The sequence below is a fragment of the Colobus angolensis genome, unplaced genomic scaffold (genome assembly GCF_000951035.1).
Source record: "Colobus angolensis palliatus isolate OR3802 unplaced genomic scaffold, Cang.pa_1.0 Scaffold30, whole genome shotgun sequence".
Lineage (NCBI taxonomy): Eukaryota > Metazoa > Chordata > Mammalia > Primates > Cercopithecidae > Colobus > Colobus angolensis.
In genome coordinates, this window is record NW_012116266.1 from 11,962,177 (window position 1) to 11,975,171 (window position 12,995).

The window sequence follows — 12,995 nt, forward strand, 5'->3', positions numbered from 1 at the left end:
ACTGGCATGATCTCAGCTCACTGCAACCTCTGCCTCCTGGGTTCAAGTGATTCTCCTGCCTCAGCTTCGAGTAGCTGAAATTACAGCAGCTTGCCACCACATCGGCTAATTTTTTTGTATTTTTAGTAGAGATGGGGTTTCACCATGTTGGCCAGGCTGGTCTCGAACTCCTGACATTAGGTGATCCATTCACCTTGGCCTCCCAAAGTGCTGGGATTACAGGTGTGAGCCACTGTGCACCCCCCAATATTTTTATATTTTTTCTTTTCATTTTTATTTTTTTTTAGACAGGGTCTCACTCTGTTGCCCAGGCTGAAGTGCAGTGGCTTAATCACAGCTCTCTCTAGCCTCAACTTCTTGGGTTCTGATCTCAGCCTCCTGACATATTTATCTTTGTTTTGTTTTTTTGTTTTGTTTTGTTTTTGAGACGGAGTCTCGCTGTGTTGCCCAGGCTGCAGTGCAGTGGCGCTATCTCCGCATGCTGCAACCTCTGCCTCTGGGTTCAAGTGATTCTCCTGCCTCAGCCTCCTGAGTAGCTGGGACTACAGGCACGTGCCACCATGCCCGGTAATTTTTGTATTTTTAGTACAGACGGGGTTTCACCATGTTGGTCAGGCTAGTCTCCAACTCCTGACCTTGTGATCCGCCTGCCTTGGCCTCCCAAAGTGCTGGGATTAAAGGGGTGAGCCACAGTGTCATGCCTGTATCTTTTCTACCTTTGTTTATCCTCTCACCACTTTAATTTTGTTCCTTCCTTCTTCCCCACCATTCCTTCTTTAATTTAAATAACTATATATTTAGTAAACAAATTTACTCTTCCCCCAATAATAAAGTATTTAATTCATATTCTAAAACAGCTGAAAAATTAAATTAAAACATTTCCCACTTGGGTGGTACAAGTGATCTGTCCTATGGGTCAGCAGTCCTCAACAGAAGGGGAAAAAAAAGGGAAAGTTTCCCATTCCCATATTATATTCAAACTTTTATTTGGAAAGAATGCTAATATTGTATAAAGCAACACAGTTAGGAAACGTAATACATTTTTTACCCTCCTCCTGTTAGGTTAAATAAGTTTTTTTACGTTATTACACTTTAATCCATTTGACAGAGTTAATATATGGAAGAATATTTAAAAACAACAAAAAACAAAACTGTTACCTTTACTAAATGAGGTTTCACCAAGGTTACTACTGATGTATAGCGCTCCAACACAGGTGGAAATCCAATTTCTAATCGTGTTTTACAATATCCAGATCTCTTTGATATAACATCTGATTTTTTGCACCAAGGAACAAAATGCTTGTAATCCTCCATTCCCGATACTACATCATACATTTCCTGCATTGAATATCTTTAAAAAATAAAAATAAAAAGAAGTATTAACTCCATCCAGTTATATAATATACACATACTTCAAAGTGAGTATGTATAAAACTTACTGTGTATGGTAAATAAATCATTCAACACATATGTTGAACCACATTCTGTAATTAATGACTTCAAAGCAGCACAGAAAATAAAAGGGTCTCTAAATAAATATACATAGGGTATGGCAGAGATCACAATTTGGCATCTCACAAGTTGAATGTGATATAAAGAGGTAGTTTTTTTTTGTTTTTTGAGATGGAGTCTCAATCTGTTACCCAGACTAGAGTGCAGGGGTATGATCTCCGCTCACTGCAACCTCTACCTCCCAGGTTCGTGATTATCCTGCCTCTCCTGAGTAGCTGGGACTACAGGCACGTGCCACCACGGTCAGCTAATTTTTTGTATTTTTAATAGAGACAGGGTTTCACTGTGTTAGCCAGGATGGTCTCGATCTCCTGACCTGCTGATCCACCCTCCTCAGCCTCCCAAAATGCTGGGATTACAGGCATGAGCCACCATGTCCAGCCTAAAGAGGTAGTTTTTAAATTTTTAGTAGCCAGCATTTTAAAACTGAGAGTATGGCCAGGCGTGGTGGCTCATGCTTGTAATCCCAGCACTTTGGGAAGCTGAGGTGGGCAGATCACCTGAGGTCAGGAGTTTGAGACCAGCCTGGCCGACATGGTAAAACCCCATCTCTAATAAAAATACATAAATCAGCCAGGTGTGGTGGCACATGCTTGTAATCCCAGCTACTCGGGAGGCTGAGACATGAGATTTGCTTAAACCCAGGAGACAGAGGTTGCAGTGAGCGAAGATCATGCCACAGTCTGGGCTACAGAATGAGACTCTGTACACCACACCTCTCTATCTCTCTCGGGCTACAGGTCCCTGGGCTATAGAGTGAGACACTGTACACCTCTCTCTCTCTCTCACACACATACACACACACACACACACACACAGAGTAAAGCAAACTAAATCACTATTTTTGTAGTTGCCGTTTCTCTTTTTAACAGTTAACACCTGTGGCAATGATGTCCATGCAAAGATTTGCACTCCTTTTACGTGGTGCTGTTGCTAGGAAGTACCTGCCCATCAGAAGCAACAATTCCCAGTCCTCATTCCCACTGCGTTTAGATGGGGTCACAATTAGCTGTTGCCAGTAATATCTGGGAGGAGGTGTTGTGCGTCACCTCCAGACCAATGTGATTAACACTATGAAGACTAAGTAATTACAGAGGTCAAAAGTTGGATGTAGCCTAGGTTTCTGAGTCACTACTTGGACTAGAGTAGACGACACACCCATTTGAACCCTACATGAGAAAAAAATGAACTCTTGGGTATTATCTATATGGCTGTTAGCATTACCTTAACCAATACAGAGACTAGCTAGTAATAAAGGTAAACTTAGTGAACAATGCTGTTAAGTCTTTTACTACAGAAAAATAGGGAGAACAAAAGCAAATGAGTAAAATTAACAAAATGCACTTTCACAAAGCTTCATGGCCAGTAAGGAGGAATTAAGAGCCATTTGTAGAAATTCCCCTATGGAGGGATGGTATATTACCGGTTTAGCAGAACTGTAGTGTCTTTACCATCTGCTCTATTTATGCCTATATCAGGGCCACACCTGGCCCATCACCTGTTTTTGTAAATAAAATTTTACTGGAATGTGGCCACACCCATTTATTTACATATTATCTATGTCTGCCTTTGGACTACAATGAAGGAGTTGAGCAGTCCCTATGGCCCACAAAACTTAACATAGTTACTATCTGCCCCTTTACAGAAAATGTTTACCAAAGGTTCTAGATGAGGAGCCTTAGTATGTATGTACTTATCTATGTCATCTATATATGAAGCTATGTAAACATATGGCCCAATGTATCAGTAATGTTGCTAATACAGAAAAGAACAATGTACAAAAAATGTAGGTCATAATTTTCTTTACATGTCAAAGATTTAAGTCTATACTAAAGACTTACCATATAATTATATTCATTCAACAAATATTTATAAAATAGCAAGGGCTATGAAAAAGGCCAACCTAGGTCAGGAGCGGTGGCTCATGTCTGTAATCCCAGCACTTTGGGAGGCCACACGCGGATCACGAGGTCAGGAAGTCGAGACCAGCCTGGCTAACATAGTTAAACCCCGTCTCTACTAAAAATACAAAAACAGCTGGGCATGGTGGCATGTGTCTGCAACTTGGGAGGCTGAGGCAGGAGAATCGCTTGAACCCGGGAGGCGGAGGTTGCAGTGACCCAAGATTGCGCCACTGCACTCAAGTGTGGGACTCCATCTCAAAAGAAAAAAAAGAAAAAAGCCAATCTAGAAAAAAGAGCTTAGTCTGTAAGAAGATAATCCAGAAAGAGGCACGATACCCCACAGAAAATTGTGAACATGCTCTTTTAGTTAGAATTCTTGTTATATACAAACCCTAAAATTCTTCTCTCTGAATATTCTTTCCTTTTGTTTATTAATGGTGTAGTGATTCTGAAGAAAGTTCGTACACATATCTCCTTAGACAAAATTGAGGTATGTAGTGGAAGAGTTCTGCTCATCAGTACGCCACAGGAAGCTAAATATCTGAAAAGACAAAAATCACCTGATTTAGAGTGACAGTAAAAATTACGAGGAAGCACAAATTATAGAGATTATAAAGTAATTATCACACTTTGGAAGGCTTTGCAACTTCAGAATGTTCCTGAAAAAATACACACACACAGAAAAAGAAAAAGTACAGCTTCTTAAACACTGTTAAAAAACTAAAAATAATTGCTTAGTTAGGTTAGAAGCTTCTGGCATAAAATGTATCTCTCCCAGAAAGTTGGCTTTCACTCTGTAGTCATGTGTTACAACTTATTCTTGCCATAAGCTTTGCTAGATACCCAAATCTATTTTCCAATTTGTGTTGTCTACCTACGTTGTTTTCCCAGCCAGATCCACAGGTGTTTCTTAATTCTTGATCCACTCCAATGAGACTTAAAATTAGGTCTCAAATCTCTTGGCAGAGATCTGGTGGTCCTGTCAGTACTGATGCCAAGCATGGTGGCTCAAACCTGTAATTCCACTGCTTTGGGAGGCAGATGCATGAGAATCCCTTGAGGCCAGGAGTTTGTGACCAGCCTGGGCAACATGGTGACCCTGTCTCTACAAAAAAAACCTTAAAAATTAGCCGGCTATGGTGGCATGTGCCTGTAGTTCTCGTTACTCAGGAACCTGAGGCAGCAGGATCGCTTGAATACAGCAGTTTGAGGTTGCAATGAGCTATGAATACACCACAGCACGGCAGCCTGGTGACGGGGTGAGACTCTGTCTCAACAAAAGCAAAAACAAAGCAAATAAAAACCAACTGTTGCTGTGTTCTCCTTTAGCTCGCAGTCTCCATTTCAATGCATGTATGTAAAAATATGTCTAGTTAACTAGAAAGTTATTGTTTGAGGTACTTCTATATACAAATGTTTGATATATGCTTGTTCACCTAAATATTTTCAACTTTCCTTAATAAGATTATTACGTAACTGGCTGGGGGAGGTGGTTCATGCCTGTAATCCCAGCACTTTGGGAGGCCGAGGCGGGTGGATCACGAGGTCAGGAGTTCAAGACCAGCCTGGCTAACATGGTGAAACGCCGTCTCTACTAAAAATACAAAAAATTAGCTGAGTGTGGTGGTAGGTGCCTGTAGTCCCAGTTACTCGGGAGGCTGAGGCAGGAGAATTGCCTGAGCCTGGGAGGCAGAGGTTGCAGTGAGCCGAAATTGTGCCACCGCACTCCAGCCTGGGAGACAGAGCGAGACTCCATCTCAAAAAATAAAAAATAAAAAATAAAAAAAAGACAAGAAAAAATATTATTACATAACTATTTGACACTAATAGTCATTGCTGGCCAGGATAATTCAATTTAAATTATCCACATATTTACTGAGCCCCTATTCTAAGTTAAGACTGTGCTAGGTACTAAGGATATAATGGTGAATAGAACAAACATAAGCCTTATGAATATTATATTCTAGGTGAAGATTGACTCAAAAAACTGCTGAAAAAGAAATGGGGGGAGGAGGGAGGTGTAATTAGGACCTCCTTTAGACAGGGTGACCTACGAATCCCTTAAAAGATTTCAGTTGAGACATAGGGGATAAGGAGTTAGCCATGCAAAGAGAGAAAAGATGTACATACATGATAACTGTGTGTGTGTATATGTATATACCAATACACATAGGCATTAGCAGCATTTAATGCCTCATTCCATTTATTTATATATATGAATACATACACATATATACATACATATATATGTAAATGAAGTGGATCGCACCACTGCACTCCAGCCTGGGCAACAGCGACTCTCTGTCTCAAAAAAAGAAAAAGAAAAAAAAAATACGACCCCAGGACGGATGCAGTGGCTCACGCCTATAATCTCAGCACTTTGGGAGCCGAGACAGGTGGATCACGAGGTCAGGAGATCAAGACCACGGTGAAACCCCACCTCTACTAAAAAAACACAAAAAATTAGCTCTGCCCGGTGGGGGGCGCCTGTAGTCCCAGCTACTTGGGAGGCTGAGGCAGGAAAATTGCATGAACCCGGGCGGCGGAGCTTGCAGTGAGCCAAGATCGTGCCACTGCACTCCAGCCTGGGGAACAGAGTGAGACTCCGTCTCAAAAAAAAGAAAATATGACCCCAAAGTATAAAATAAAACCTCAACTACAGGGAGACAAATTTGGGCTCTATAATACAATAAAGCACTTTAGAGCTGTTTATAAAAATTGAACAGGCTTATTACAGAGAAAATGAAATAGAGGTCAATGAATGTGCTTAAGCTAAATACTACATGACTATCTGTTACAATGTAATAGAGGCTGGGTGCGGGGGCTCACGCCTGTAATTTCAGCACTTTGGGAGGCCAAGGCAGGTGGATCAACGGAAGTCAGGAGCTCGAGACCAGCCTGGCCAACACGGTGAAACCCTGCCTCTACTAAAAATACAAAAATTAGCCGGGCATGGTGGCATGTGCCTGTAATCCTAGCTACTCAGGAGGCTGAGGCAGGGGAAATGCTTGACCCCGGGACGCGAAGGCTGCAGTGAGCCGAGACAGCGCCATTGCACTCCAGTCTGGGCAACAGAGCAAGACTCCCATCTCAAAAAAAAAAAAAAAACACAGTGTAATGGAAAAGAAACATAAACTGTATATGGGTGAACTTATTAGGACCTTTTAAGATTCTAAGATTCTTATATATTCAGCTCTAAATAACACTTTATGAATGAAAATATAAAAAAAAAAGATGGCTTTGTGAATTCTAAATTTTCTGGGACATCACAAGTAGTAGTTGATTTTCTAATAGTGGTAAGAGCATAATTCTATGTTTCGATAAATACAATGTATAGTGATCAATCAGGGTAATTAACACATCCATCATCTCAAACATTCATCATTTATTTGCATTAGGAACATTCAATATCCTCCTTTTACCTATTTGAAACTATATATTGTTGCTAAGTATAGTCATCCTACAGTGGTATAGAAGACGGGTCCCCAACACCCAGGCCATGGACTGGTACCTGTCCGTAGCCTGTTACGAACCAGGCTGCACAGCAGGAGGTGAGTATTACCGCCCGAGTTCCACCTCCTGTCAGATCAGCGGTGGCATCAGATTCTCATAGGAGCAGGAACTCTATGGTGAACTGCACATGTAAGGAATCTACGTTGTTTGCTTCTTATGAGAATCTAACTAATGCCTTATGATCTGAGGTGAAACACTTTCATCCCGAAACCATCCCCCACCACCAACCTCATTTGTGGAGAAACTGTGTTCCACAAAACTGGTTTCTGGTGCCAAAAAGGTTGGGAACCGCGGGTATAGACCACTAGAAATGTATTCCTCCTAGCTAGCATTAATTCTGTATCCTTTAACAAATCTCTCCCTATCCCTTCCTTTCTCCCAGTTTTCCCAATCTTTAGTATTCCTCTGTTCTACTTTTTACTTCCATTAGATCAACTTTTTTTTTTTTTTTTTTGAGATGGAGTCCCGCTGTCGCCAGGCTGGAGTGCAGAATAATCAGCTTGAAATACGCCAAATAACTATATTTTGGGGTGGCATATTTTTTATTTTTGAGATGGAGTCCCGCTGTCGCCAGGCTGGAGTGCAGTGGTGCTATCTCGGCTCACCACAGTTCAAGCGATTCTCAGGCCTCAACCTCCCAAGTAGCTACCACTACAGGCGCCTGCCACCACACCCAGCTAATTTTTGTATTTTTAGCAGAGACGGGGTTTCTTTTTTTTTTTTTGAGATGGGGTTTCACCATGTTGGCCAGGATGGTCTCGATCTCTTTACCTTGTGATCTGCCCGCCTCCCAAAGTGCTGCGATTACAGCCATGAGCTACCGTGCCTGTCTGAGATCAAGTTCTTTTAGCTTCCACATATGAGAGAGAACTTGTCATGTGTAACTTTCTGTTCCTGGCTTATTTCACTTAACATAATGTCCTCCAAGTCCATCCACGTTGCTGCAAATGACAGGATTTCATTCTCTTTTTATGGCTGAATAGTATTCCAGTCGTGTATTAATATATACACTGCATTTTCTTTATCCATTCTTCTGTTTTGTTGTTGTTGCTGTGTTTGAGTCAGGGTCCCACTCCATCACCCAGGCTGGAGTGCAGTGGCACAGTCACAACACACCTCAGCCACTACCTGGGCTCAAGCAATTCTCCCATCTCAGGTCCCAATTAGCTGGGACCACAGGCATGCGCCACCAAGCCCTGCCAATTTTTTACTTATTTGTAGAAAAGAGGTCTCACTATGTTGTCCAGGCTAGTCTCAGACTCCTGATATCATGTGATCCTCCTGCCTCAGCCTCCCAAAGTGTTGGGATTACAGGCATGAGCCACTGTGTCCGACCTTGTTTGTTTTTTGAGACAGGGTCTGGCTCTGTTGCCCAGTAATGAGTGCAGTGGCCCAAACAAGGCTTACTGCAGCCTCAACCGCCTGGGTTCAAGTGATGCTCCCATCTCAGCCTCCTGAGCAGCTGGAACCACAAGCTTGCACCACACAGCCAGCTAATTTTTCGGTATATATGTATGTGTATACACACACACACTTTTTTTTCCTCTTTTTTTTTGGTAGAGACAAGGTTTTGCCATGTTGTCCAGGCTGGTTTCATGAGCTCAGGCAATCTTCCTGCCTCAGCCTCCCAAAGTGTTGGAATTACAGGCGTGAGCCACTGGGCCCAGTCCCATTCATCTGTTGTTGGACACCTGCGTTGATTCCGTATCTTGGCTATTGTGAATAGTGCTGAAACCTTTACTTGAAAAGATGAGATCTTTGCTTCTAAAGAGGTGAACTGGGTACCTGGTTGACTTTTTACTATATATAAAGGTTCATGTGTTTAGTGGGAGTCAATACATGAACCTTTCTACCAGGTTCATGTATTGCCTCCCAGCCTACCCAAAAAAATACCCTTACACAATCTGATTACAATCCTAAGGAAAACACCTGTGTTTAAAGCAAACTAGCAGGACATTTTCTGATCAATTTGCATGCTATAGTTACAGTGCCCTGGACAGCACATCTATTTTCATGCACTTCCAGGAATATTATGTCTTAAATTACGATATGAGGAGACACACATTCATATATACAGTTAAGCCATGAAATGAATACTGGACCACTGGACCACATGGAAAACAGCTTTTTTGTCACTCGTCTTCCAGTACTACTCTCTCAAATACTTAAGTATAATAAAGGTCAGAATCTGATGACTAACACTGGAAATGAACTCAAACTGTCGCCCTCATTATCATAAACAGTATTTATCTTGGAACTGAAGCCTCAATTTGATCACTAAAGCAACTGTATTTTTCTCAAAAGCAAGTGTTATTTGCAAGACAACATTTTATAAGAGTAATACAAACAGATCTGAAGTATGACGGGGTTGTTCTGCTTGAAATTACTTTTTGAAGTTACTTTCTAAAGCATGAGTAATTTTATGATTTTATTTGTCTCATCCAACATTTGTCTAAAAGGATTTGGATTTGGTAAGGTTGTTGGTGTTTTTAAAAATTCTTAATTGAATCATTTTTTAAAAAAAATTATTTCCTCGTTTCCCGTAGGGTTGGATCTTAATTTAATCTAAATGTCCTGGGGCTCAACTAGATTTGTGTTTTCTCTCCCCACCTCGTACTTTGTACACCTGAATTCATTTTAAACACACTAACTTTAATTTTCAAGAACATTACAATGTTATTAATAAAAGGAAACTAAGTCGTATAAGTATGGTATCCATGTCCCGACCTCCATCTCCACCCCCACCTACCAAAAAACTGAACCAAAGAGGAAAATCGAAAACAGACTACGGTTCAAGGTTACAGGACCTGTAAGTTACAGCAGAGTGAAAAAATTCAGGTCCCTTATGTTGGCTATATTTAGTTTTGTAAACACTAAATGGCGAGGGCAAAGCACTCTTTCAGAAATTGGGAAAACGCATCTGACCATCCGGCAGGTAGAAGGAATCGGAGAAGGCAGCTCCCGCCAAACCACAAGCTACCATACAACCAGCAGCCGGCAACCCTTCCGCGCAAAGCTAAGGCAGTAGCAACAGGCCATAGGGGAAGAGACCGGAAGAGCCCCAAGGCACGAATGGCCAAATTGCTTCCAAAGTCGCTTCGCCGATGATTTCACCGCCTCTCAAGAGCGAAACGAGGCACGAACACAGCCTTGGGCCCAGGGGGATGCGCGCCGCTCTTGAGTCCCTCAGATGCCAAACGCCAGAGCTTTCTCCTCTAAAGACACGGAAATGCACCGAGTCCGGCTCCGCCTCACCCCCAAATCCTTCCGGTCCTCCAACTTGGCACCCAAAATGTAAAACTACTCTCGTCGCAGAGCCCCCGCTGTTGATTACCTGCCATTCCGCACGGGCGCTTGCGCCCGAGCGGGGGCGCAGGCCGCTGTCGCCGACTTCGGAAGGCATCCCGAGAACACCCTTCTCAACGCCGTGCGACCAGTCCGAGCTGCCATGATAGACGCTCCGAAGCCGGTCGTCACCTCCCAGACTAGCCTTGCAGCACCGCCCTCCTCTGTTCGGGCGGCAGCCCGGCTCCGGTCCCTCCCAGCCAATCGGCTGGTCCCCTGGCGCAGCCTGACACGCCCCTTCTGCCCTTCCGGGTTGCACGTCGCTGACACACGCTCATTCTACGTAGGGCTGACTGTAAACGTTCCCGTCAGCCTGTCGGCCAATCGGAGGAAATGCAAGCCGGCCCGGACACACCTCTCTCCCCGGACCGACCAATCGCTTTTCCCGCGAGCTCGCACAATTTGCATAATACTCAGTGACTGCTCAGTCCACGCCCCGCGCAGGAATTTTCCTGGATTAACCAACCGCCGTGGTTCTTCTGAGGTCCGGTTCCGGTCGGGAGGCCAGTGACTTCAGCCCCTCCGGGGGTTGCGGGAAGCCCCAGGGTTAGGGTGTTAATTATGTAACTGTCCAAACCCGTGAGGGCGGAGCCAAACAGGCCATCGCTCCTGGCTGCGAAGCCTGGCCGTTCCCGTCCTGCTTGTTAATGATTGTGTAATACAATGCCTGCTTTGCCTACCTCACGGGGTAATTATGAGGGCAACATAAGGTCCTGTCATTAGGAAAGAGCCTCAGTTATCCAGCAGCAGTTCCATCTGCCTTCTTCCTGCGTGGCCCAAATTTTAATTGGTGTTCTTGTATGGCTTAGGTTTCCCTTATACCATACTAATCAGACGACTTCGCTTTCATTTACTTGTTTCGGTGATCAGTCGTCAAGTCCAGACTTCTTGTTCCCTCAGTTCTCAGGTCTTAAGGTTTGTACGCCAATACTTTTCCTGCAAACTGTAAAGTGAGGATAGCAATACTACCTATTTAATATAGTTTGGGAACAGTAAATGAGATTGTTGATTAAATGTAGTCAGATATTTGTGTGGCACCTACTAGATACTGGAGAAGTGAGCAAAAAGTCTTCACTGTCACAGAGCTTATATCCTAGTGGCGGAAAGAAACCAATTAGTTTATAGTACAACGGCAGCTTGTTATATGTCCTGTAGACTAAACAGTAAACCAGGGTAAGGAGATGAAAAGGGAGGAATATGGTAGGGTGCTGTTTTATATAGGGTAGTTAAGAGGGGCTCTGAGAGGATGACACTGAACAAAAGCCTAAAATGAAGTGAGGAAGTGAACTCTGATTACTTGGGAGAAAATGACTTTCAGGTGTATGGAACGGCGAGCGCAGAGGCACCAGGCAGGAACAATCTTGGCATGCTTGAGGAAGAGCAAGGAGTTTGGAGCACAGCGAGAGGAGGAAAGTGGTAGGAAATAAGGTCAGAGAGGCAGGTAGAGCTTTATCCTAGTGCCACGGAAGCCATAGTGTGCTACCAATTTTTTATTGTATTCTAAGTGTGAAGGAAAGCCATTAGAGTTTGAGAGCAGAAGAGTCACTTGGTCTGATTTACATTTAAAGCAATATTCCAGCTGTTGTGTCTATGATTATTTTCTCCTCTTGCTTGGTTCACTGCAGTCACCCTTTACTAGATACTTTGTGGAGTAAATTGAAATCATCAGCTACAAGGTTTGTCAAACATTTTGCAGTACAACATATGATGTACTTGTAGACTGAGGTGGTTCTGTAGCTGCATGGACAATTCTGTATCAATTACTTTCAAATACACAATCCTTGCTCTTCTCTAAATCTTAACTATTTCCAGTATTCAAGTAAGGTCTTCTTTAAAGCACATTTTCAGGCCAGGGACAGTAGCTCATGCCTGAAATCCCAACACTTTGGGATGCTGAGGCAGAAGAGTCGCTTGAGGCCAGGAGTTTGAGACCAGCCTTGGCAACGTGGTGAGACCCCATCTCTACAAAAAAAAAATTAAACAATTAGCTGAATATGGTGGTACACACCTGTAGTCCCAGCTACTGGGGAGGCTGAGGCGAGATGATCACCTGAGCCCAGAAGTTTGAGATCGCAATGAGCTGTGATCATTCCACTGCATTCCAGCCTGGGTGACAGAGTGAGACCCTGACTCAAACCAAAAAGAAAAGAACATGTTAAATGACACCAAGGGGATACTATCTGCCAATTCCAGAATATGGGAAATTCTATAGAACAGGTCACCCAGTTTATTCAGTGAGTAAATATCAAGGAAGCGGAGGGGGAGACAGTTGTAGATTTGAAGGATGTAAAAGGCTTTATTTTTATTTTGTTCAGTGCAAACTAAATATAAAAATATATATATGAGACTAAGAAATTTGAAAGCTGGATACTAGATTATTTTAAGAAATTATTGGCCGGCTGCGGTGGCTCACACCTGTAATCCCAGCACTTTGGGAGGCCGAGGTGGGAGGAGTTTGAGACCAGCCTGACCAACATGAAGAAACCTTCATCCCTACTAAAAATACAAAAATTAGCTGGGCATGATGGCACATGCCCGTAATCCCAGCTACTCGGGAGGCTGAGGCAGGAGAATCGCTTGAACCTGGGAGGTGGAGGTTGCAGTGAGCCGAGATCGCGCCATTGCACTCCAGTCTGGGTAACAAGAGCAAAACTCCGTTTAAAAATAGAGAGAAAGAAATTTACTGGGTCCTCTAGTTCTATATGCCTACTTGTGTGTTAC

General features: G+C 43.1%; 1 protein-coding gene across 1 annotated transcript in view; it reads right to left on the reverse strand.

Annotated features, from left to right (window-relative positions):
* COQ10B (coenzyme Q10 homolog B (S. cerevisiae)) overlaps nt 1-10,510 on the reverse strand; it is a 22,627-nt gene extending 12,117 nt beyond the window's left edge. Inside the window, exons 1-3 of the mRNA XM_011949987.1 lie at nt 10,264-10,510; nt 3,808-3,957; nt 1,159-1,351 (exon numbers count right to left, since the gene is read on the reverse strand). Of these exons, the coding sequence (XP_011805377.1) occupies nt 1,159-1,351; nt 3,808-3,957; nt 10,264-10,379 (459 nt within the window). The 5' untranslated portion in view covers nt 10,380-10,510. The remainder of the gene's footprint in view (nt 1-1,158; nt 1,352-3,807; nt 3,958-10,263) is intronic.
* Between the last annotated feature and the right edge of the window lie 2,485 nt (nt 10,511-12,995).